A 25019-nucleotide genomic window follows, 5' to 3' on the forward strand; every position below is an offset into this window, starting at 1 on the left:
AACTGTCTTCACAACAAAGACTCATTGTTTATATAGGTCCAAAATGTTTGTAAGAAAACTGGAACATTAACAGACAAGTATTAAAAAATCAATACTGCATCCTAATCATAAACCCAGTATGTACCATTTCAGTGAAACAGAAAGTAGGTCAGATAGCAGATATTAAATTGTTACCTGATTCATTTGCTTCCCCTACATTGTGATGCACACCCTTCATCTTGTCCGCCATGAGATGACCACTAGTGGGTGGCCTTATACCAGATTGTGCCAAATTTTCACTGAGTAGCTTGACTTCAATTTGAACAGCTATTAAATGAGAGAGGTAATAGGACAAATTAGTTGTTTAAGGTTAAGTGAACAATTATGTAATATAATGATGTCTCAACCACTCGTAGCATTGAGCCGTACTTGGGGTGGATTACAAATCAGACATATCGCCACTGTCTTACCCTTCTTAGATTATGCACTTTGCACTTTCAATTTGTACCTCCTTCATTGGGGCATGGAACCAGACTTTACCTCTGTCTGGGTGAGACAACCTCTCAATCCAAAGCACTAGCCACTTGACTCTGTTTTGTTCCTTATATTAAAAGCCAAGACACCGCTTTTTGGTGCTGCTATTACTCAAGACTAATATGAGACAAAATAAGGAAGGGCTCATCTTTTTGCATTCCTTAGGATCCCCCCTAAATATGCTATCCACTACTTAACTGTAAAAAAACTGCTTTTCATTTCAGGAAGAGATACAAGTTATAATGAAGAAGGTGTTTATCCTTTGTGCCGTGGTATTATTATTATTATCTAATTTAGTTTTTTGGGTTTTTTTGTGTCTGAAACCAAATTTAAATATTTGTCTATTCCTGTTTAGAATTACATATTAACTTCCATGGGCTATTAATTAATTGGAATATCAATAAGTTACTGTTGTGTAACTATTCGAACTGTGATGCCCTTTGACCAACCTGAATTGCACAAAGTTGAACAGATTTTGGGAGACAGAAAAGAATAACAGTATTATATATGGTTTATTAAGAATTATACTTGTAACCAATATGAGTTAGAGATTCACACTGTTACATATTCTGTTCTGTGTTTTCCTAATGTATGTGTAAACACTGTTGCTGAATAGGTAAACGTGAAAACAGCAAAGGCAATATTTTGTTTTAGGAAAAGACATTGGAAGTTGAACACAAAGGGATACGGTGAAGAGTTTATGTGGAATGTTTGATTGCTTAAAAATCCATCTCTTACAATACATAAATGTAACTGATGCAAATATAAAAATACACTTTGACTAATTTGATATAAAAAAAATACTATTTTTCAGAATTCCAGATCAGACCTGAAAGCATACAGTAGAACAATTTGCCTGAAAGATATAAATGTAAAGGCTACTTTTCTTCTATAAGAACATTACAGGTGCCAACCACCCCTGCAAATTCCTCAGCCAAGGCATAAAGGCCTGCCACTGGTGCCCTAACATCAGTTCTCAACAATCTTTTTCACAGCATTCAACGGGAATAGGATGAGTATTAAATTTGACGAACAAGGTGCAGATTCATTTTTGAAGTCATTATTTCTTTTAATGGATACTTCTACCTGCAGATTTCTCGCCTTCTGAATTGATTCTCCAAGTAATACTCAATTAGGAGGTGGAAATTGAAGGACTTAAAAAAAAAAATGTTATGAAGTACTGAGCACGAAGTGTCCTTCCTTCCACATCCAAACAATAGCGTCCTGCGAAGTTGTGAACAGAAGCCCAAGTCGCCACTTTGCAGATATCTATCAGGGGACTTCACTTGTCAGAGCTGAAGTAGAAGACTTTACCCTACTGGATTGAGCTCTGGTGCTCTGTACAGGTTTGTATGCAAAGGTGTAACACAGACTGATGCACAAGATGTTCAACCTTGCCCATGTCATCTTCTGGTTGACTTTGCCCTTCATTTTACCGGCATAGCTGATCAAAAGCTGGTCATGTAACATTAAGTCCTTGGTACAGTTCACATAAAAAGAGACACCTTCTTAAGGTCCAGCCTTTGAGCCTCTACCCCTCTTTAGAGGGATGTGAAGGGGAAAAAAGGGAGGTTAGGTGATATATTGCCCTAAATGAGGTGTGATCACTTTGGGCTACCCTTTAAGGGTCCAGCCAGTAAAACCTCTACCCCTCTTTAGAGAGATGTGAAGGGTAAAGAAAGCAGGTAAAGTGATAGACTACCCTAAATGGAAGTGTGTGAGCCCTTTGGGTTGGAAAGCAGCTCTGGCTGTAGGAACCAGCTTGTCAGGGAAGAAGTTGGTAATGGAGGGCATGACACTCAGTGTTTGCAATTCGCTGATATGTCTATGTGATGTAACAGCAATCAGAAACACGCAGTCTTAAAAGTGAACTATCAAAATTGGAAACTATGTTAAGGTTCAAATGGAGAACACATTAAGAACGAAAGGACCAGATTAAAGTCCTATGAGGCAGTATAAAAAGGACGAGGAGGAGGAAACAAGTTGGTGAGACCCTTTAGAAAGCTCTTCACTATAATGGCTTGAACCAAGACAGCTGATCGAGGAAGACACAAAAAGGTTAATAAAACAGGCAAGCAGCCCTTCAGTGTACCTACTCCACAACCTTGCCAAGCTAACGAGAGGGCGTGTGAAACTGACATGTGAGATGTGAAACTTGAGAGGATGTATTAAACTGTTTGAGCACCATTTGAAGAACATACTCCTTCTCTAAGAAAACACCCTTTAGGTGGAATTTCTACAGGCACTTTAAATTACACCCATCACCTTTGAAGGCAGAGAAACATTATTCAGGTCCCCCTGCTCAATCTCCAAGCATAAAAGTGGAGGGTCTGGAGGTTGGGGAGGGTGACGCACCTGCTCCATCGATAGTTAGAGGTCATCTACTCTTTCATGGAGGTAGAGAGGCACCAGGAATTGTACATCAGGTCTGCATATCATACCCTTCTAGGCCAATCTTGGGCTATTAGGAGGACTAGGGCATTGTCTAGAAAAATCTTCTTCTGGCACCCAAGGAATTAAGGTTTGGAAGGAACCGCATAGTTAAGTGGAAAGTTTCAGTTACTTACAAAATGTGTCCCTCAAATCTCCCTGTAACTGTGTAACCGGGAGGATCCGATGGCAATCAAAGACTCCCCTAATAAGGAATGGTGGACTGTTAAAACTCCTTTTTTGCCTTCTGTCCTTTCCCTACATAACGAGTGGCTAACGCAGGAGGAAGAAAATGGGGAAGGCTCCTTGTACTGGGCGTTCGAGTATGAAGAAGACCCGCCCCCATCTGACGTCCATACGGATTCATTGGATAAAGGAGAGGTAGTATAACACACAGTGTGAAACGTCACCAGAGAGGAATTGAAGGCGAGAGAAGGTGTTCAACTGGCGTTAGGAGAGGAGCAGCAGAGGCGGGAAGCCGAAGACAGCAGGGAAGGAAGAACACCGACGGTGGAAACCGCGGCACAGCCCGGAGGCAGACGACACCACGCACCGCAGAGCCACGTTCCCTGAGGAGCGTAGCTAAACCAGGTACGGTAGAGAGTATTGGGCTGGGTTGGAAGGCGGGGAAACTCAATGGACTAGTATCGTTTAGCCCGCAACTTATTCTCCACCCCCCCATTGTAAATATCCTTTCCTGAATCCCCGTACCTCTTTCCCTGATCACTCGCTCCTCACCAATACCTTCCTCACATCCCGAGAGTGAAATGTGTTGTGGTAGTCACAAGTTCAGCGGTGATCCCTGCACTCCCCGGTTCCCTGGGGGATCGCGTGTTTGAACGTCGTAACTGACGCTCTGTATCTTTTCTCCACATATCCTCCACGCCGAGAACACCTGAAAGGGGTACAGAGGATACTAACAGGGTGAAGGCAAGCAGGAAAATACCAACAAGAGGGCCTCTTCCACAACAGACCCGACCCAGTATACATGAGATAGACTTAACACATGCAAAAAGAGAACCTTTTAAAAAATAAAACCTTATTTAGCCAAACCAGGTCTCCGGTCCCTTACTTCTACCCCGCCACAAACAGATAGTTGATGACACAGAACTTGCCCCTTGTGACCAGAGAGGGTCCCTTAGTGCTAGAGCATTTACTGTGTCAGCCTAAAGGACCCCACACCAGACACCTACACACTGCCCATTGCAAACTATGGGGGTCATTAGGATTGCGGTTTTTCCGCATCCTCCGGGCCGGCGGAAGTGTCCCCCAGCCCGGAGGATGCGGAAAAACCGCTGCGGAGCCTTTAAAGACCCCCCCGCCAGATTAGGATGGCTGGGGGGTCAGGAAGACCGTCTGCCGCTTTTCCGCCGCGGTCGCCTTACGACTGCGACGGAAAAGCTCTAATAAGGAGGCGGTGTCTAACAGACACCGCCAGCCATATTAGGATGGGGGTGAACAGATGTCTTTCCGCTGCGACTTCTCCGCTGTGGAAAGGCATACGGTGATTTCTTTGGGGGCCCGTTGAGGGCCCCCAGGGTGACGGGTGCACATGGGGGGGGGGGTACCTATGATACCCCCCTGCATTTGCATGCACAAAGCGGCAGGCACCGCGTGGTGCCTGCCGCTTTGTGCATGCAAATGCGAAGCATGCATTTTTAACATTGCGGCGGGTGCTGCTTCAAGCAGCACCCGCCGCAATGTTAAACATACAGGATGTGACCGCCAGGGTGGCGGTCACATCCTAATTTGCATGAAGGGACCGCCGCTGCCCCTGCGGACGGTCCCTCCTCCTCTGGGGTGGCGGACGGACACAGGTTCGTCCGCCATCCTAATAGTGCCCTATGTGTTTTGGTATACCTAAATTAAAAGAATCGACACAGCACACATTTCTGGCTGCCATGCCTATACACCACTGTCTGTGGCATAGGTAAGTCACCCTTCTGGTAGGCCGCACAGCCCTTAGGCAGGGTGCACTGTACCACAAGTTAGGACATAGCTGCATGAGGAGTATACCCCTACAGTGTCTGGGTCCATTCTTGAAGACTAAGTGCAGTAAAGCAATTTTGAGTACATTGGCTGTGAGTTTGTCAACACAAACTCCACACCTCCATGATGGCTTTACTGAAGACGGATACGTTTAGTATCAAATTTCTCAGCATAAACCCACACTGATGCCAGTGTTGGATTTATTATAACATGCACTCCAAGGGCATCTTGGAGGTGCCCCCTGAAAAACCACCATAATCTAGTGTATTGGCTGACTGGGTCCTTGCCAGCCACCCACCACTAGACAGGTTTCTGACCTCAAGGGGAGAGAGCTTTTGTGCTCTCGGAGGTCAGAACCAAAGTCTGCTCGGGAGGAGGCGCTTCAAAACTCCCCCTTGCAGGAACAGCAACACTTGGGGGTGAGCCTCAAAAGCTCTCATTCTGTGTTAAGCTGATTTGGCAGCTCCAACTAGTGGAGATGCCCACCCCCTTGTTCTAGCCCCTCTTTTTGGCAGCAGGACAGGCTGAAAAAATTAGTAAGCATAGTAGGTGCCCCATTGGCTTGGCACACTCCTAGGGTGGCCAGGGGCTGAGGTGAACCCCTCTCTTGAGAATCCTCCATCTTGGTTTGGAGAATTAGGCCCAATAGGAATAGGGCTGTGCCCTTCTCCACAAAGGAAGAGGGCACCTAAAAGGTAGAGTAGCCATTTGCTACTGCCCCCCACCCTCAGGAACACCCCTACATTTAGTATTTATGGGCATTCCTGAACTCTATTTCTCAGATTGGACAGCCAACAAAGAAGGACCGAAGAGCTGTGCAGCCTTGGAGAAGCCTATGACGAATGACTTGGCCTCAGTCCTACCAGTCTGTCTCCTCCTCCAGCCTGCTCCAAGAAAACATTGTGGACTGCAGCCAGCAACCTCCAAGAACCCCAGAGACCAGAGCGGTCTTCAACAAAGATTATTTTCTCAAGTGGACACTGGATTTGTCCAGAAAGAAACAAAACCCAATAATTCAGAATCCAGGCGGACCAGTGACCCTTGCCTCACTCTGCACCCGACGCCCACAGGCCGGGTCCAGATGGCCCACCGATCCGGAGACGTTTTACCGGTGATCATGACCGAAGATCCAGAGTTGGACGACCTCTCTTGAACTTCCCCATGATGCCTGCAGTCTCAACTTGAAGGGTCTCCGCAACTGGAGCCCGTGAGAAAAGCCCGAAGCCTAAAGACACCCCTGCACCCGCAGCCACCAGGCCTCGGGGTACCCAACTGACGGTGTCCCAGGTATCCCCCCCACAGTCCAACTTACTTCTCCATTAGTTGGATTCATTCAGCCAGTCTTCTGGAGTGACCCTGCAACCTTTTTCTCAAACCAATATTCTCCACTGGTTTCTACAGAGCATAAAGCACATCCTTTACTTTGCATCCAGCAGCCCCTGTGCTGCTAGTGGTGCAGTCTTGGTGCTACTTGGTGGCATCCTCAGTGCTGACCTCAACCCCCAGGGAGTGTGCCCTGATCTACAGGAGCTTACCTGCAACTGGTGCTTCCCCCAGGAGCCCCCAACCTCCAAACGATTACATTGGCACTAATGACCTCTGCACCCGGCCGACCCAGTGCCGCTGGTGGTGCAGAACCTACCTTGGTCCGACTCTTGCACAATTTTGACCATAACCCCTAGAGATCGAATCTAAAAACGTTTTACTTACCTGTAAGTTACCTACCTGTCTTTCCCCCCATAGGATGTATTGGTCTCTCAATGTACTGCACTAAGAGTAGATCGTGAATACAAAGTATTTTTTTTTTTAACATTGAAACATATTTCATGCACATGCAACGTTTTGTTTGATGCTATACTAACCTTCTGCCAAGAATAACTTGAAAGTATTGCATAACTGAAAAGTGTACTTACTTGTAACTGAGTTCAACTTGGTTCCTAAAAAAAGGTAACTAAAGTAATAGTTTTACAACCGTTGGCCTGGACTTAGTACTTGAGTGTGTGTTCCTGACTTGTATGAGCATGTGCACCAAATGCATTCACACTACCCTCTGGATAAGCCTAACAGCCCAGCCCGGCTACCACTAAATTAAGTGTAAGGTGTTATCTACTTTATCTTTTGCTATACCTTTGGGGACTCACTGGACTCTGTGCACACTATACTTCTTTGTGGTATACTATATTCAGAGCAGCCTCCTATACATGGGTTCCCATACCTGAGACACAGGGTAGATGTTTTCATTGAGAAGGTTAGAGTCACCTCCACGGATGGCACAGGAAATTCCAAAGCTTCTGCTGCCTTCCATATCATGGCAAATTAGGATGTGACCTCTGAAGTGGGAAGACCTGTGGAGAGTATAATTACAACTCAGGGGAGGTATTTAAACCCCTAGGATATTCCAAGGCAGGGAACTGGAGACCTTGGAGACAGATTGGCTACCTTCATCTGAGACCTGGCTTAGGTCCTCTAAAGTATCAGAAATCGATCTGCCCACCGAATTCGTCACATCAAGGGGACACCCTATAGTGAATTTTGCTGCATCTCTTCCGTCCTTAACTGCCTGAAAGAGCACAGCCCGGGCCTCCTCTGGGACTTGTGGCAGCACTTGTGCAACGATCTCCCAAAGGAAGACAGAAAAACGGCCCAATAAGCATGCAGTATTAACTGACCGCAATGCCAGGATGGAGGAAGAAAACATCTTCTTACCAAATTAATCCAGTTTCTAGGTCGCCCGGAGCTGGACGATGGCGGCACTTAATTGTCCTATTTACAGGACCCCCCTGTGCTAGGCTTGGATCACATGTCTAGAAGAACATCAGTAAGTGCTGCATTGAAGTGCAAATGGGGTTCGGAGGTGGAAGCCCGAGGTGAAAGCACTTCGGTCAGGAGATTAGTCTTGAGCTGCACTGCAAGGCAGCTCTAGTCCAAGGACTTCATCCACCCCTTTAACCATCATGGCATAAGATACCCCCTCCTCTGTTGACACAGATGGTGGAGAGAGTATGACAGTCTGGAGAAGTGTCCAGTCCACTGGCTTCCCCAAATATTGCATACCAGTCCAAATGCTTTGCAGAGTCATCCTTCTGTTCTAAAGGGTCTATAGACCAATTACATTTTCCTCCCAAGCATAACACGTCCTCAAAGTGTATAGGCTACAACACAGAACCTATGGGTTAAATCGGCTCCGGAATTGGCGTTGAGTGACATTGTTGCAACTCGGTCTCATCGGGGATAAGGATGGTACATGCACTGTCGGTGGGCACCAATTTCGTGTCCGACGCCGGAGGTCACAATGGCACAACCAAATTTAACCCGGAACGGATCCGTGACGACTCACAGTCGCTGGAATCGACAGAGTCAAATCCGATGGGGCCCCTTCCGACCCCACGGGGCCCTAGGGCTTACTAGAGGAATGGACCTCAAATACCCGGCGCATAGCCTCAAAATTCTTTAATTTGAGTGGGGGGTCAGTCCAGCTCCCGGAAAGGGAGGGAAGCGCATAGTCAACCCTGGATCCGGGTCCACAGACCCTTGCCTAGAGCATCAGTGCTGCTTACTTCTTTCGTCGACGGACGACGGTCGAGGCAAAGATGAAGTCTTCTTGGATTTCTTCTTCTTGTGCCACTTTCCTGAAAGACTTTGAGTGGGACAAAAAAGACTTTGGGCTCTGGGAGTGGTGCTGCGACCGCCTCTCCTTCGATCAGACCTGGGACCTCCACGGAGTCTCGCTGGATGGTGTCGACTGCTGGGCCACAATGAGCTTCACAACCGGCTCCCATTGCCGGACAATCAGAGAACTACTTCGAATCATGGTCGCGCTCGAGACACCAGAGACAGACGAAGCGGGGGTCGGTAACAAACATCAGGCGGCTTGAACCGTGTCTCCTCAAATACACTCTTGCACACGAAGTTGCTTGACAATATTCCAACGTCGACAAAAAGTGGAAAAAGGCCTGTCAAAAAGCTTAACTAGCGCAGAAAGAAAGAACTGACGTCAGAGTGTCTTGGTGGAGCCGATATAGATACCGCAACGTCATAACCAATGCAAAAGACGTCACACTGAGCCAAACGGAGTCACCTGACGGCGCACGCAAGGGGTATTTGTAAGCAACTGGCTCTATATATATACTGTACCAAAGTGAGGTACAGTGTGTATAAAGTCCAAGAGTCCCCAGAGGTAGGCAGAGGTTAAAGTTAGATAGAACCTTACTCTCTAAAGTGGTAGCTTGGTCGAGCAGTAAGGCAGTATCAGAGGACAGTGTTAAGCATTTGATGAACACACTCAGTCAGCAAATGGTCTCACACACTCAAAAAGTGAAATCTAGGCCAATTGTTTTAGTATATAAAAAATATATTGTTGTTTTATTTCTAGAACCAAGCAAGCCTAGCACAGGTAAGCATAAAAATACCTTGCAGTGATAAGTTACTTGTGTGAACACAGTTCACAATTGCAGTAAAGCTTTTATTGATTTTGGTTACAGTTTAAGGAAGCAGATTGCAACACTTAGCAGGTGTTGCACATTCGGATAAATGGGCTTTTTCAATAACTACAAATAAGTAACTTTTACAACACTTTTTCTAGCTCAGTGCTGGATGCCTAGATTCAGCACTGGGACATTTCCTGAAAACAGTTGAAAAAAATGTGTTTAGGTTATTTTTACGATTTTTAAAGAATATTTCAAGTTTTCAAAACTCCACACTTAGTCGTTTTTCAAAAGAGAATTGTCAGTGTTACTCTATGGTAGAAAAACAGGTTATCGGTTTGCAGGTAAGTAAACAACTGTGGAAGTTAAGATTCTGAGGTTACTCAGGGGTCCCCCAGGGTCAGTGATGCACTGTGATTGCACCATCAGTGGCCCTAGGGCGGTTGGGTGTAGAGTTTTGTGGCCCAATGTTATCCTATGGAGGAAAGGGGGGCTCTGGTTGGTGGCTGCTGGCAAGCAGGCCACGAGGCTGTGGGAGCAAAGCTCCTAGGGTTTAGCTCAGGGCAAGTTGGGAGCCAAAGTAGCACCAAAGGGGCACCCTCAGCAGCACTAGGGCGGGCGGGTGTAGGGTGCTGTTTTGAGGTTGGGTGCCCTGTTGTTTCCAATGGAGATTCTCCAGGACAAAGAAACACTGCAGGCTCAGGGACGAGGATCTTCCTGGTGCGACTACCATTTCGAGGGGTAAGTTGGGATGTTGAGGGTTGGTAAGGGACAGCTGGGTTGGGCACACAAGGCCATGGGGCGCCGGGTGCAATGGTGCCTTGGGATGTCGGATATTCTAACCCTCTCTGGTCGAGGTAGCAGGGGTCCTCTGGAATGAGGCTGCAGGCGTCGTCTGGAGGCTTGAGGCAGCTCAGGGGTCGCCGGATCTCGGGTCAGGATTGCCGGGGGACCTCCTCATGGTGTTTTTCTACTGGAGCTCGGGCCGGGTTCAGAGTGGGCTGGATTTGCGGTTTCTGGACGGTACCAGAAGCTGCAGTTTAAACTAATCCGGTGGGAGAAACAGTCTGAAAAGTGAAGGCAGGCAGGTCCTCCTGGGTTTGTGAGGTTGCTGGCTGTAGGAGCAGGTACAATGCGAGACAGGCCTGTAGGGCTGGGGCCAAGTCATTGGGCGTCGTCCTCTTGTTAGCTCTGCATGGCTTCTCGTCCTTCTTCTCTACTTTTCTTGTGGTTGCTGGATCTGAGGAAGGAAGGTTCAGAGTGCCCCTAAATACTACATTTGGGGGCGTTACAGATAGGTAAAGGACAGGGACCAATGGGTTCCTTCCCTGGCGGGGACTCGAGGTTGTGCTTCACCTCACCTTCCCACCTTAGGGGCGGAGTTGGCAGTGGTAGGCACACCCCTCTTCCTCACTTGTGTTTCCCGACTGTTCTCCCGCTTAAAATGGGGGTTAGAACTAGTGGGGACCAGTTGCTGAAAGCAGCAAATAGTCTGGAGAGGCTCACAAAGGTGGCATGCCTATAAAGCTTCTCCTTCTTGAACCATGGGTGGTCGCTGTCCGGCGGGAGCACCAATAAGCCTTAGCAGCAGCAACAAACGTGGTAAACGAAAAAGGCGTAACGCTAGGACTAGCAAGTGCAGGAGAGTCAGACCAGGCCTCGTGCATGCAAGGGAGCACACTGACGCCAAAGAAGACCATCAATATGATTCACATTCAGGAGGCACAGAAGTCGCAAGAGGACCTGGAGCAGCTCACCAAAGCTGCAGGCCTACAGTGTAGAGGATGCAGTGAGGACGAAGACCTTGGTAGGAAGAGATGCTGGGGGCTGGAACTTCTTGTAGCCCAAAGATCTGTGGAGTGCAGAGCCACCAAGCCTTGGCAACGTCACATGGACGTGGTGCAAAGGTCCCAGCAGTTCCGACAAGGGATACTGGCCTCAAAATTGCAGAGAGGACAGGTCAGGCCTGAGGGAGTTACAGAACCACCACCTGTGTCGTTGGGACGTCAAAAGCAGCAGACCAATCGGCTTTGTTGCTGTGCCTGCAGAGGAGTGACTCCTTCACTTCAAGGGAGATTACCTTGTGTGTCCTTGATGCCCTCGGGTCTGTTGAAGATATTGGATGAAGAACGGGCAAAACCACCAGGAAAATTTGCAGAACAGAGAGACCAGTAGCACCAGTACCTTTCCGTAATGCAGTCTTCATTCCAGGCGAAGTCCAATGTGCCCAGCCGATTGATGTTGAAGTGGTTTCAGAACTAAATCTTTCCCACTACTAATCTGATTACCACCCACTAGTAAACCCTTAAGCAATCTAAGAAAAGGGTTGGGATGATTCAGGGATCACTCCCAGAGGAGGAACTCGACAGAGGGGAGGATACTCCCATGTCCTTTGTTCAGTTTTGCTCCAGAGCAGAAGCCAAAGGCACCCTGAACTGGCTCCAACTGGAATATGCAAGAAGAGCAGCAAATGTGCCCTTCAAAGCAGTCAGGTGGCGATGGCAAGGGTCCGCAGCCCAATACACAAAGTCCTGTCTGGGAGGTGGTCACACCTCCCTGTGACAGGAAAACTATTGTTCTACCTTTTTTTTTTTATTGTGTAAGATCTTTATTTCACATTAATGATATAAGCACAACATCTCGCCTTCAACCACAGAGGTCGGCTACAACGATCATAGAGTAAACGCAGTACTGTTCATATTCACACAGCCCTTCAGCCGACATCCATAGGACCGGCGGCGTGATAGCGAAATTAACATGTGCTGAGGATATGGTTTGTCATAGCATAAGTATCACCTTACACATTTTTTTACTTTGCTTAAAAGGAAGGTACAAACTCGATCAACAGAAAAAACAAATCTTTGATCACTACACCACAGTATTCTCCCTCCTTACACTCTCACCATGCAATTTGTTTTCTTGCCTCCTGCAACAATATACATTTATTTTCTGTACGTCATGCGTTTTGGTCCAGGGGTTGCGCCTGAAGATAATCTCGCAAGTAAAACCAATAGTCTTTAGGGCGCGACCTAGCCGGCAGCTCTTCCTCATACGTCTCTAGTGTATCACGACAGTAGACTAGGTCCTCCAGCCACTGGGGCACCTTTGGACAGAATCTGCTGTTCCAGTGGAGAGATACCCTTTGTTTAGCCATCAGTAGGGCGGTTACACAGAATCTAAGTTTCTTCGCTCTGAGCTGTGGAACTAGCCCCAATAGGCATACCTTAATTGTACAGTAAATCGGTGTTTCCAACATGGTGCTAATCGTCCCTGTCACCTGCACCCAGAAGCGCGCCACTCCCGGACATTGCCATGCCAGGTGTATAAAATCAGCATTTTCTTGCCTACAACGTTTACACCTTGAGTCCTCGCTCAGCCCATACCTGTAGAGGCTATGTGGCGTGTAGTACATTTGATGCAAATATTTATAGTGAATGATTCTCAAGTTGCCGTTGGGCGTCAACATGCTAGTTAGCATACACGCTGTGGACCATTCCTCTTCAGACAGGGCATCAGCCAACCAAGCGCACCATCTCATCCTCATCAACTCAGTGTTCCGCGCTATATCTGCCTGTAGCCTGGTATATAATCTCGATACTATGTGTGATGCAGTGGGGGTCGACAATACAAACTGCAATGATAACAGTTGTTGGGGCTCTTCTGGGTATGTCTTACAGTGTTCTTTCATGGCCCTTTGTAACCTATAATATGTGAAATTAAATAGTAATGTGGGGTTGCTAATATAGTTTAGCGTCTCTAGTGGTTTGAAAACCCCCTCCTGATATAGATCGCCCATTTTGTCTATGCCAGCTCGTTGAAGTAGGCCCATACCCACCGGCTCTTGGGTAACCGAGAGTGCTGGGTGATGCTCCAATGGCAGAGCTGGAGCGTACAATGGTAGTTTGCCCGCTTTCTTGCCCATCAGTTGCCATACTTCATTAGTAGCGTCTACAGTATTGATGTCGCGATCATGCAATTTCGGGAGCTTATGCAGTAATATGGCCTTAAGTGGAGTTGGTGAGGCATCCCCTGTCTCAATAGCAACATGTGACATGAAGGGAATTTCATGGTACCAATAGTGAGCGAATTGTGCCTGGGCACACAAATAATAAAGAGAGAAGTCAGGGACCTTGAACCCTCCCTGCCCATATGGCAAAGTCATTGTCTTCAATTCAAACCTAGCTTGCTTGCCTGCCCAGAGGAGATTGAGTACTAGTTTGTTGATGTTGCGGAACACTTCTGCAGGAGGTTTGATGGGTATTTTGTTAAATAAATAGAGGAACTTGGGTAGAAGCACCATCTTCACTGTGGCAGTCCTATCCGCCAAAGACAATGGTAGTTTGTTCCATCTGTTAATTTTCTCCTCCAGGGAAGAGATTACCAAACCATAGTTTGTGCGAATTACTATTTCTGGATCCCTATGAAACCAGATGCCCAGGTAAACGTCGGTTCCTCTTGCCATTCTAACGGGTAGTCTAGTGGGAAAGGTACAGTGCTATCCGTCAGCGCCAGAACAAGGGATTTGGTCCAGTTGATTTGCAGACCCAAGTGCTGTCCAAATTTTATGTATTCGCGTAAGAGAGGGTTTAGGTGTTGCGCCAGGTCTTTTACGTAGAGCACCATGTCGTCCGCATATAGGGAGATGTGTAAAGGACGCGTTGGGAACTGTAGGGCTGAGTAGTGATGATGTTGTCTGATTTTACATGCTAGGGGTTCCAGCACCAGCGCAAATAGCATTGGGGATAGCTGGCAGCCCTGCCTAGTACCTCGACTAATTGTGATTGGGTTTGAGACATAATTGTTTATTTTTATATGGGCCGATAGGTCTGTGTATAGCATCGCTATCCATTGCATGAACAATGGAGGAATTCCCATACGCAGTAGTACAGCATGGAGGAAGGGCCACTCTATCGTGTCAAAAGCCTTGGCGGCATCTAACAACACCGCCACGGCCTTGGTCTCTGGTGTCAGGTAGTGTGACATTGCGAACAATGTACGCGTATTATGTGTCGTAGATCTTTCAGGAATGAATCCAGATTGATCCGGTCTCACCAATAGGGGCACGAGAGGCTTGACTCGCGCTGCGATCAGACCTGCAATTATTTTGGTGTCAACGTTGATAAGTGACAGGGGTCGATAGGAGTCACATTGTTCCTGGTCTTTCCCGGGCTTCAGCAAGGCTATCAGCATTGCCTCTCGCATTGATTGTGGGAGAGTGCGAGCGTTGTGCGCCGCACCATACATATGTACCAGGTGTGGGGCAAGCAAATCCACAAATGCCTTATAGAATTCGCTCGTGAACCCGTCAGGCCCCGGTGCCTTACCGTTTGGTAGACTCTTAATGATGTCCGTAACTTCTTCAACTGCGACGGGTCGAGACAGGTATGCTCTATGTGCATCGGATAACCATGCTATTTCAACATCCGCCATGTAGGTCAGCATGTCAGTCGTCGACACAGTAGTACTGAGAGGAAGAGGTCCCAGTGTCTGTGTGAATTAATGTTATACACTCAAACCAAATGATAAACAAATTAATTGGGTCCACATAGTTTTAATCACAACGAGACTCAGTATATCAAATATACACAAGAATAAATCAATAAGTAGAATCGGTTGTACAGTGCCCCGGGGGGAGGGGGGGGGGGGGGGAAGGGGGGTGGTGAGTGATCAAGTGAGGATCAGGTAGTGAAGTAACGTGAGTGACAGTAAAATTAATGAATCAAGAAGAAACTGTATTCGTGAATCAACTACAGTAAGGAAGACATAACGTTCATAACAATGGTTCAGGAAATCATACTTCACATTTAACAATCAATGAAATTAGTAGTGGCGTGAAGTTGATGGATCAATGGGCAGTTGTCGACGTTTCAACCCTCTAAATAGTGCAGGGTTGGTTGTGCCCTTGCTGAGGGGTCTTCATCAGGACTGGACAGGGGGGCAAGCAACCTGATTAAGTATAGTACAGAAATTGAGTTTGTAAGGCAGTGGGAATTACTCAAATGATCAACAGTTGGCGCACACTTGCAGAAGCAAGACAATTAATCTAAGAAATGGTCCTATAGTGCTCATTCAGACAATTAAGGACTGGGGGAAAAGAAGCCGTAGTGAACTAATCAGCATGCACTAATACGTAGGCAGGGTAGATCATAGAGTTAAATTAAATGGATGTGACCCAAAAGTGGTGATATAAAGGACAAAAGGTGGTCACAATGGTGTACCAGAGCGCGTGGAGCTGAATGCCAGCCCAGGGGTGGCGGCGTCAGGTGAAACACTGGTACATGAAATACACAAAAGTACCTGAATATGACATGAAATAAGTTGAAGTCATACATCGTCCGATACTTGGATCGAATCCAGAGGAAGGTAACTGCGGGGGAGCAATTAAATGGCAGTGTCAGTAAGTAGTGGTTATCAATATGTGGGCGTGGAGTTTAAGCCGCGGGGGTAACATAATAATGGACTTACCCCACAGTCGTAGTCAAATTGCCGCACGTGGTGGCAGCAGATAGTGAATCAATGTAACTTGGAAAGCTGTGGGCAAAAGGGTGATGGAGAGCGCGATCAAAATATGTATGGCAACTTAGAGGTTCAAGACGCTGCTCGGTAGGAAAACCATGTGATGGCTTACCCGGTGAGTGGAGTATCGTCGAGGACCGGCCAAATTGATCTGAAGTCCGGGAATTTCTAAAAGCAATTACAAAAGCATATCACTGGACTGCACTGCAAAATCGCGGGGCAACTTAGAGGTTAGAGACGCTGCTCGGACGGAAAACCATGTGATGGCTTACCCGGTGTGTGGAGTATCCTCGTGGACCGGCCAATTTGATCAGAAGTCCGGGAGTTTCTAAAAGCAATTACGAGAGCATATCACTAGACTGCACTGCAAAATCGCGGGGAGACAGCTTGTCTGTAAGCAAGCAGAGCACGTCTGTCTACTTACTTGCGGTGTGCAGAGTCAATCGTGCATCGGACGCCACTCGGGTGCGGAATGGCGGACCGTTGTTCCTGTTTGTATTGTCACCATGGAGATTGTACCATGTGACGCCTCCAAGCCCGGCGGACATAGAAAAAAGACTATGCGAACGCGGAATTGAACAAGGGACAATTGTATTGGAAACGATTCCTAATAGGAAAATTAATGTTGGATGAAAATGAAAGAGAGAATAATAATAATTGGGTGAAAATAAGGTCGTGAAAAAAGACTCATGAAAAAAGACATGAAAAAAAGGAGCTCGACTGGAGACAGTCATGGCTGCCGAAATCACACAATACATTCAATTACAATTGAACTGGTACATGATTTATGTGACTGTGTAAGGATTTTTGACACATGCAATAGGTAGATCAACAATGTGCCCGATCAGGGTAAGTGTTAGCAATGATTGCCAGAGTATGATGGTGTACCTCCAACAGTGGGGTAAAGACCATTTTGTTGATGTTAGAAGCGAACAATCATTGGCACGTCATTGTCAGTACGGAAAGGACCAATTCATGCCAGCACTGTAATCAATGGCGCACCTCTCACAGGAGGGTGTAAGCCAGTACATTTTCAAAATGAAAATACATAGAAATCTGGATGGGCATCGACACAGTAGGGCGCGCCTCATAAAGCCGGCCATAAGTGTCCATGAATTCATCCAGTATACCTTGAGCGTCCCTTTTAAGAGTTCCCGAGTGGGTTTTGATTGCGTGTATGTGTTGTGGCCCATGGCCCGTGCATATTTTCTGTGCCAGTGCCCTCCCAGGCCTACCGCCTTCACCATATGCCCTGGCTACTTTACGTTTTGATATATATTTGAGCTCATCATTTGCGTATTGTTGATGTTCTAATAGGACCAATTGTATTTCCCCCAGTATAGCCGAGTCTCTTGTTCGCGCATATCTATGCTCCAATTCGCTTCGCGTGTGCTCCCGCTTTGCAACTGGTGTCTGATATCCCAGAGGATGCCCGCTGATGTATTAATGCATGCCCTCCTGACCGTCACTTTGAAAGCCTCCCATAGGAGGCCCGGGTCGTCAGTCGCGGGTGAGTTAAGCTCGAAATAGTCTAATATGGCCTTATGAATTGTGTGTGCATAGTGAGTCCAGCAGGGCCCTGGCGTTGAACCTCCATATGAAAGGGGGGGGGGGGACATAATATGGCATTTGTAGGACTAGGAACACGGGCTGTGGCCCGACAGCGTGCGCGGTAAATGCTTAACGGAGGTAGACCAGGATGACAGTTCTCTCGTGCCCAACCAGTAGTCTATCCTGGACCAACTGTTATGCGCTGCAGTGATGTGTGTAGCTTCCGTGTGTGTCATGTGCCTCTCCCTCCATATGTCACTGAGTTTTAGTCCGCCATTGCATCTTGCAAAGTAGCACGTGCTTGTTTGTGTGGTTCTACCGTGTTCGGTGAACGGTCGAGCCCCTCCCTCAGAAAAACATTGAAATCTCCCCCCCCATATTAGGTTCGTAACCTGCAGTTCAGAGATGGTATGCCATACTTTAGTGTGGAACCCCGGGTCATCGATGTTCGGGCCATATGTATTTATTAATGCCAAGTTTTGATTCCTAACAGTACCCACCACTATCACACTCCTACCCTCCGTGTCTTTCAGGACCTTTGTGACTTGGAATTAGACTCCCTTTCGTATAAGAATACTGACCCCCCGTGAATAAGATGAGTATTGTGAGCTGTGGACCGTTTCGACCCGTCTAGCACATAGTGTGGTTGTGGCATGAGCTGCAATGTGAGTTTCCTGAAGAAATGCCACATCAACTCGTAACCTGTCAAAGTATGTAAATATCTGACGAATCTTCTTTGGGTTACTCAGACCCCTTACATTCCAAGTAATAAAATGTAGTTGTGCAGATCGTGTTCTATCAGAATGCATGAAATACATAACATAAGCAAATGGCTAGCCATTCCGGCTTTATCTTGTGTGGTGACGTGCAGACAAAATCACAGCAATCAATAACTTGCGACATTTCTAGTGAACTGGAGCTTGCAATGCTTCTCAGACATAGTGACCGAAAAGGAACAGTTCCCAAGTTTCTCCCCCCCCCCCTCCCCCCTCCCACTTCAGCACCCAAACTTTGCCAAAGCCATATCCCCGAATTAACCAACCAGTAGCAAAAACTGTTGTAGGGGAGCACCTCATGGGGGGTCCACCAAGTACACACGATGCCATCCACAGAGTGGATGTGGACGGGTGCCATATATCAAAATATAAACAGTTGCCAAGTGCTATAGTCTATGCAATAATAGTCCTGACGGATGGGTTGCCGGGAATTGGTGTGGTCATACTTGTGCTTCACTGTGACGTATTCCTCCCGCTAGTACTCCTAAGGGAGCACAGCCGCAGGAGCCCACGTCACCACACCCAGCAGGCCTCCCCCGCCTATGCATACCAGCAATTAAACCAACATGCCTTATACGATCTCATTGTTTCTAGAGCAAAACAGCAGAACATTACATATCGATGAGCCCACAGCCATCTCGCCCCATCCTGCGTACAGTTAAACCTTAACATTCCGGCAAAATAGCGGTTACCCACTGTGCATGTAGCAGTCCAGCTCCCAACAGGAGTGTCTAGCAGCCGACTGGTGATCACGTCCATGGAGCACCTCCGCAGTATGGCCTGCAGGATTACATGTACATACTGTATTGATAGACATGTGTGCGCCTGCCAAGGTGCATCTCTAGTGACCGGTCCAAGTAGTTGCAGGGACGCCGATGCCTCTAAAAGTTTACACCCTTGGTGCAGTTGGACTAAACAAGGAACATCGTTACCTGCAAAGCGTTTCTCAGTCCTCATCACTGTGTGCGTCGTGGCGACCGTTGGGTTTGCGCCGTCGGCTCAGTTTTTGGATATATTCATGTGCTGCCTGCGGTGTGTGTGAGGAGTACCGTGGATCGGCCAGCATGAGTGATTTTGAGTTATGCTGGTTAGAGCATGGCGTACTCGATACCCAGATCACGTAATTTCTTCTTTACAGGATTAAACTCCTTGCGCGCCAATTGCACTGCCATGGTGTGGTCCGGATAAAACTCGAGCTTGTTGCCCTGATGGGTTATGACGCCTTTTTCTCTGGCCAGTTGGAGGACCGCGTCCCTGTCCCTATAGTTGAGCATGCAGGCAATTATGACATGCGGTGGAGCACCCAGTTTTGGTTTAGGTGCCAGTGAGCGATGCGCGGGACCCACCAGGAACACTGATGACAGGTCCTCTTCGCCAAACAGCTCCTTAAGCAGTGATTCCACATAGTGTTCCATTTTGCCAGTGTTGGTCGATTACGGCAGGCCCGCTATTCGGACGTTATTGCGTCGGGACCTAGCTTCTTGGTCCTCCACTCTAGCCCGCAACACTTCCAATGTTTTTTCCATGCTTGCACAGATTTTGGTCGTTGACGCCGATTCATCCTCGACCGCTGAGAGCCTCTGCTCCGCCTCCACCAGACGCTCACCGTGTTTATCCAGCTTGGCAGCCATGTTGTCCACACGCTGTGTCAGATTGTCCATTTTGCCATGCATATCCTGTAGGCTGTGCTGAATTGCTCGAAGCGCGCTCTCCATACTGCTCCCTTCCTCTGTTTCAGTGTCGCCGTCAGCTTCCAAAAGTGTGGTGGCAGTTTTTGAGGGTTTTTTCGCTTCGAATTGAAGCTTTGTATGCTGCTTCTCCGGCTTCCCCATTATACTTCCACGTGTTGTTAAGCTCTATGGCTCAAGTGCAGATATGTAGGCGGCAGGTACCTCTACAGAGCCGCAGATCACTGCTAAACCGTGTAGGCGCAAAGGACAGTGGGGGGGGGATGCCGCCGAGTCCGTCAGCAGATCAGCGCGTTCCAAGTACCTCGCCGCTATGCGTCATCAATGGTTTTAGATGGCAGTATTGGAACGTCAACGACATGCGCTTATATCTCAGAACAGTGGCTGGGCTTTGGCGGGATTTTCCCAGTAATCAAATTCACGTTGATGGAAACCACTACAGGTGTGGCGCGTGGGCAGCAGTGAATGTGAAGTAGATGCGTGCTCAGTGCTGTGGATCTCTGATCTTTAGGCAGCCTCCGCCTGAGCAGCGCAAATAGCCTGCACACGTTATTGTCTTCAGTGTATGGGCGCCATTTTAGGGCTGGTGCTCGCAGACTCAGCATGCATCACATGTAATACCCGTGTGTCTCAGAAATTATGCAGTCGGTGCCACGTCTGCCCCACTGACAGTGAGGTCTCCTCATCCGCAACAGTAAGCCACCCGCAGAAGCCCGATCTTTCATATGACATCGTGCTGTCTCCGAGGCATGTTAGCAGCATTGTTGAGGCTTTACAGTATTTGTGTATGTAGATTGTCACACTCAGTTCACCGTTATCAGGTGCGTGTATGGCCAACCGCTACCATCCCAACTCTTCCTGGCGGTGCAATATCATAATGCGCTCTGACACAGCCCCGGAGTCCGTGCGTTCCAGCCGCGCCGCCATTTTTGTCAGGATCTAGACCGTACCGCGCCTACCTGAACTACAACTCCCATGATTTAAGGGCCACAAACTACAAGTCCCATGCTCCTTTGCTGTAAACAGGATATAGCGGGGCGGGACTAAGGAACAGTGCTCGTGATTTTGCTCGTTCCGGAGGGATCGTTCTGTTTCCCGATATTCCCTGATAACCCTGTTGGCGTTGGAATAGAGAACTCTGGGTTTCCAGTGAAGCAGAGAAGAGAGAATGAGTTGGGTAAAGTGTTCGCGCTACTAGCGCATTGGTTGTGTTGTCTGGTACCGGCTCGGGGGACATTTTGCCCGAGTCATCCTGAGCCTCGCGGCTGCGAGGAACATTATCAGTTCTTATTGTTGGAACTATTGTGCTGATTTGCTAAACGGATGCCAACAACATCCAGATGGTGGTTGTATGTTGATAATCTAGTGACGGATTGCTGGGGGGAGTTCCTCCGCAATGCCGGCACGAAAAAGGAATACAGAATGTTGATGTAAACCTTGTGGATTACAAATACTAAAGCGGATGATAGTAGTGCTGTAACTACATCATGCCGTGTTTAGTTTAGCTTGGATACTAGAGGTGCTATTTGGGACACACATTAACTATTACCTAGCAGAGGAGGTATCTGCTTGCTTGATTTTGAGTTGCTTTTCGGCAACACTCCATTACTGTGGATTTGATTACTGAAGTCTTCGTTTATTTTTTGGAATGTTCATTGAAAGGTTTAGCCTACTTTACATTGCAGGGTATGTATCCAGATTGATAGCTTAATATAGGAAGCTCATTGTTTCATTGCCTTTGATAACCGTGCTTCTTGTGTTATGCAGGGCAGGAGGGACAAAGAAGACACTGCTGTATGAAGGGGCAAACACGTGTATTATTACAGGTGAATCAGGTTGCGTTACATGTAGTGAGAATGTAATGAGAGTAGCATTCAGAACAATATTAATGCGTGTGTATTTCTCTTGCAGCTTCTGTTTCCCCGCTGTCCCTTCCTTCTATCTTTTCTTTTTTTTTTTTTTCCCCTTTTGGTGTTTTTTCCCCCCGCCGTATCACTTGAACACCCTGTGATATACAGTCGGGGTGTTTGGGAGATCCGGAGGTGGAGCATTATTTCTGCATGCGGATCCTGCGGAGTGCGATCCTGACAATTTTAACCCTCCCGAGCACCTCCTGGAACGCAAGCCCCGCACTCGTAGAACTCGCACCAGATAAGTCCTGCCACTGTGTTCGCTGGTTCAGATTTGGAATCGCTGTCCTCCCTTGGTCTTTATTGAAGGACAGGGCTATCACTCGCACGCAGTCAGGGGCACGCGATCTCCCGGGCTCAATCTCCGGGCGCCGCCATTTTGAGCCTGCAAGTCGCCAGCTCAGGCGCTATTCCTAAAATCAAATTTTAAAGCTTGGCTGCTTATTAGTCAGATTGCAGGGTCGCCCAACGGTCTGTCCTCATATTCCGATGTCCATTTTTGCCTGTTTTGACCGTCGTGTGCAGCAGCAGCACTTCTTTAACAGCTATTACTGGCACCCATCCGGCGGATCTGCCTCAGGAGCCAGCCATCTCGCAGTGCGCCCTCTAGCCCCCCCCCCCCCCCCCCCCCCCACCCCCCACCCCTATTGTTCTAACTTCCCCTGCTCAGGCCTGGCTCAGCAGCAGGAGGGCAAAATTGTGTCTGTAGTCGAAGGCAGCACAAGCTTGCTGTTAGACGCTGAAGCGCTGGTACCGGGAATACCCCAGTACATAGGATCCTACATCCAACACTGGAATCGGTGTTGGGGTAGAATTCCAACATGTTTGATACCAAACAAGACTAGTTTCAATGCAGCCAAAATATAGTTAGACCTCTCGTAAAAGACTTGATGTCCACTACATGTATTAAATGGCTGAACGCACTTACAAAGTCTGGAGAATCGACTCTAGGGTTTGTAGGGGGTGCCGGATCCTGCAGGGAACACTTACACTTATAACATACCACTCTGCCATCAGGATTGAAAACCCTGCCATAGGAGACTTATAGGTTTGAAGTGCAGTAACCTCACTTATAAGGAAATTTATATATGTTGTGAGTGGTGTGGTACCAACTCACACAGGCTGAAATGGCAGTCCTGTAGTCACAGTTTGAGTGGTCTCTTGTGAGTGGCACAATACATGCTGCAGCCGATGGGAGACCCCTGATGTACTTATGCCTGAGTGTGAGAAGTTGGCCTGATATATGATGCTCACTAGTTCTAGTGATCACCTTGTATCAGTCCAAACAACCCTTATGGTGATTGGTTGTAAGTCAACCTTATAGACCAGCTATCCTAATGGTAGCATGGACAAAGCAGTCTTAGGCTAAACTCATTTGGCATGGTAAGCCAGCTTTTTTACCACATATAACCCCTTGAATACCAAGTGAAAGGACACCACACAGGTTGTTATGAAAATAAACAAGTATTTATTAACTAACATACAACTCTGAACTCTTTATGAGGTCAGAGGGCTAAGCACATGACAAACTCTTAAGAAAAATACGTTTAAGTTGCACGATTTACAATGGTGCCCTAGGGGCACGACAAACCATATACTTGAAACAATGGAATGCGAGGAAAGAAAATACTGTAAGGAGATCCAGAGGCTGGAGGATCGCTGGGACTACGCTACCAACTAGGTTAGTAAGGAGCAGGAGGCCCATGGGACCCACGTGCAGAGTGGAAACTCACACGCGAGATGCGTCCCAACGTCTATGGATGCTACAGTTTAAAGAGCTACGGATTCCGGACGAACCCGGCTGAATGGAGGAAAAACAACAGTGGACCTGGACACTAGGATAGTGAACACTGACTTCAGCACCTAGAAGCTTTAGTTACCTAACCCACAGGCTGCGGGTGCATAGGGCTGAAGTGGTGTCGGGTTTGCTGCGTTGATCCTGATGAAGCCTGAAACAAGTAGTTGCTGCCAGGCGGCCAGATGGAGGAGTCCGGTGGTTCCAAGGATGGAACTAGGAAGAAGAAGTCCTGAAAGGGAAGGTGACCGAGTCTCGGTCACTAGCCAGTGACGGTGCTGGAACCAGGAGGGAACCAGATACTGTTGCCGCGATCAGGTGGAAAAAGGGACGCTTCTCTCTGTAGCTGCGCGGACCAGGAGCTGTTCTTTACGACCAGGCTGGAGGCACGAATTGTCCCACGTAGTCTGCTGCTGTTGGCGGTGTTGGATCGTCGATCTGGTCAACAGGCCTTGGCAAGTGCAAGCCACGCGGTGGAACAAAGATGGCGTCTGGTGCGGACCAGGAGGGTCCGGGGTGCTTCTCTTTTACAAGGAAGCAAGGGCCAGTCTGGGGGACCAGGCCAGCAGTGTTGAAATCTTCGGGTCGTCGTCTCAGAGGTCACTAGCCAGCCTGCAAGTGACCAGACAACAGGAAAAGCAGCAACCAGGCAAAAGGGCCCCACGCAGATCACGTGGATGCTGGGGGGCTAGTCTTTGATGCAGGAGCTGCGTCGGTGTGGGGCTTCTCAGACCCGAGTGCACTCACTCGAGGATCCCTCGGCGGTCGTGCTGGAAGCGCTGTGCAGGTTTCTTCAAGATGGCCGTCTCCAAGTTGCTCGTCGCACCCACGGGTCCCAGCTGTGCTGTGGATGTAGGTAGAGGTCAGAGGAGGCTGGAGGTCCGGGTCTCGTCGAGCTGGGTCGTCTGGTTCCAGGAAGGAAGGACTTGCAGAAAACCGCACAGGAGCTTGATGGTGCCTGCAGAGCAGGATGGTCACTCCCTGACTATAGGGGAGATTCTTCAGTCTTCTGATATTCAGGAGGGCGAAGGTCAAGAGTTCTTCGTGGAAGTTGTCAAGATTAATCTAATCTGGAATGGGAACAGCTCCTACCTTTATTCGGCTAAAGGGGGCTGCACTACGACTAGGTCCCTCCCCTGGGTGGGACCAGGAAGGGGGGTGGTTACACCCCCTATCCTTTGTCCGGTCTTGCCCCAGCTCTGGGGCTGGAGTGCCCCAGGAACTGGTTTAGACCGGAGTATGCACAGGGACACCTGGTGTGCCCCAGGCATGTCTCATTCCTTTCAGCCCTGTCCTACCTATTACACACAATCCTGTCTGGGGTGGTGCTAGCACCTCCCAAGTCAGGAAACCCTTTGTCCAAGCCTCCCTCGCTGGAAGGACTCCCAGCAGCAGGAGGTCAGACTTATGTCTGTGGTGGCAGCATC

The 25019-nt window shown here is 48.1% G+C and overlaps 1 protein-coding gene across 6 annotated transcripts in view; it reads right to left on the bottom strand.

Moving 5' to 3' along the window:
• GBF1 (golgi brefeldin A resistant guanine nucleotide exchange factor 1) overlaps positions 1–25019 on the bottom strand; it is a 2509897-nt gene that overhangs the window by 1432650 nt on the left and 1052228 nt on the right. For all 6 annotated transcript variants that reach the window (XM_086922141.1, XM_086922138.1, XM_086922142.1 and 3 more), the window contains exon 16: positions 175–306. In XM_086922141.1, coding sequence (XP_086778267.1) covers positions 175–306 — 132 coding nt within the window. The remainder of the gene's footprint in view (positions 1–174; positions 307–25019) is intronic.

The sequence above is a fragment of the Lissotriton vulgaris genome, chromosome 5 (assembly GCF_964263255.1).
Source record: "Lissotriton vulgaris chromosome 5, aLisVul1.2, whole genome shotgun sequence".
Lineage (NCBI taxonomy): Eukaryota > Metazoa > Chordata > Amphibia > Caudata > Salamandridae > Lissotriton > Lissotriton vulgaris.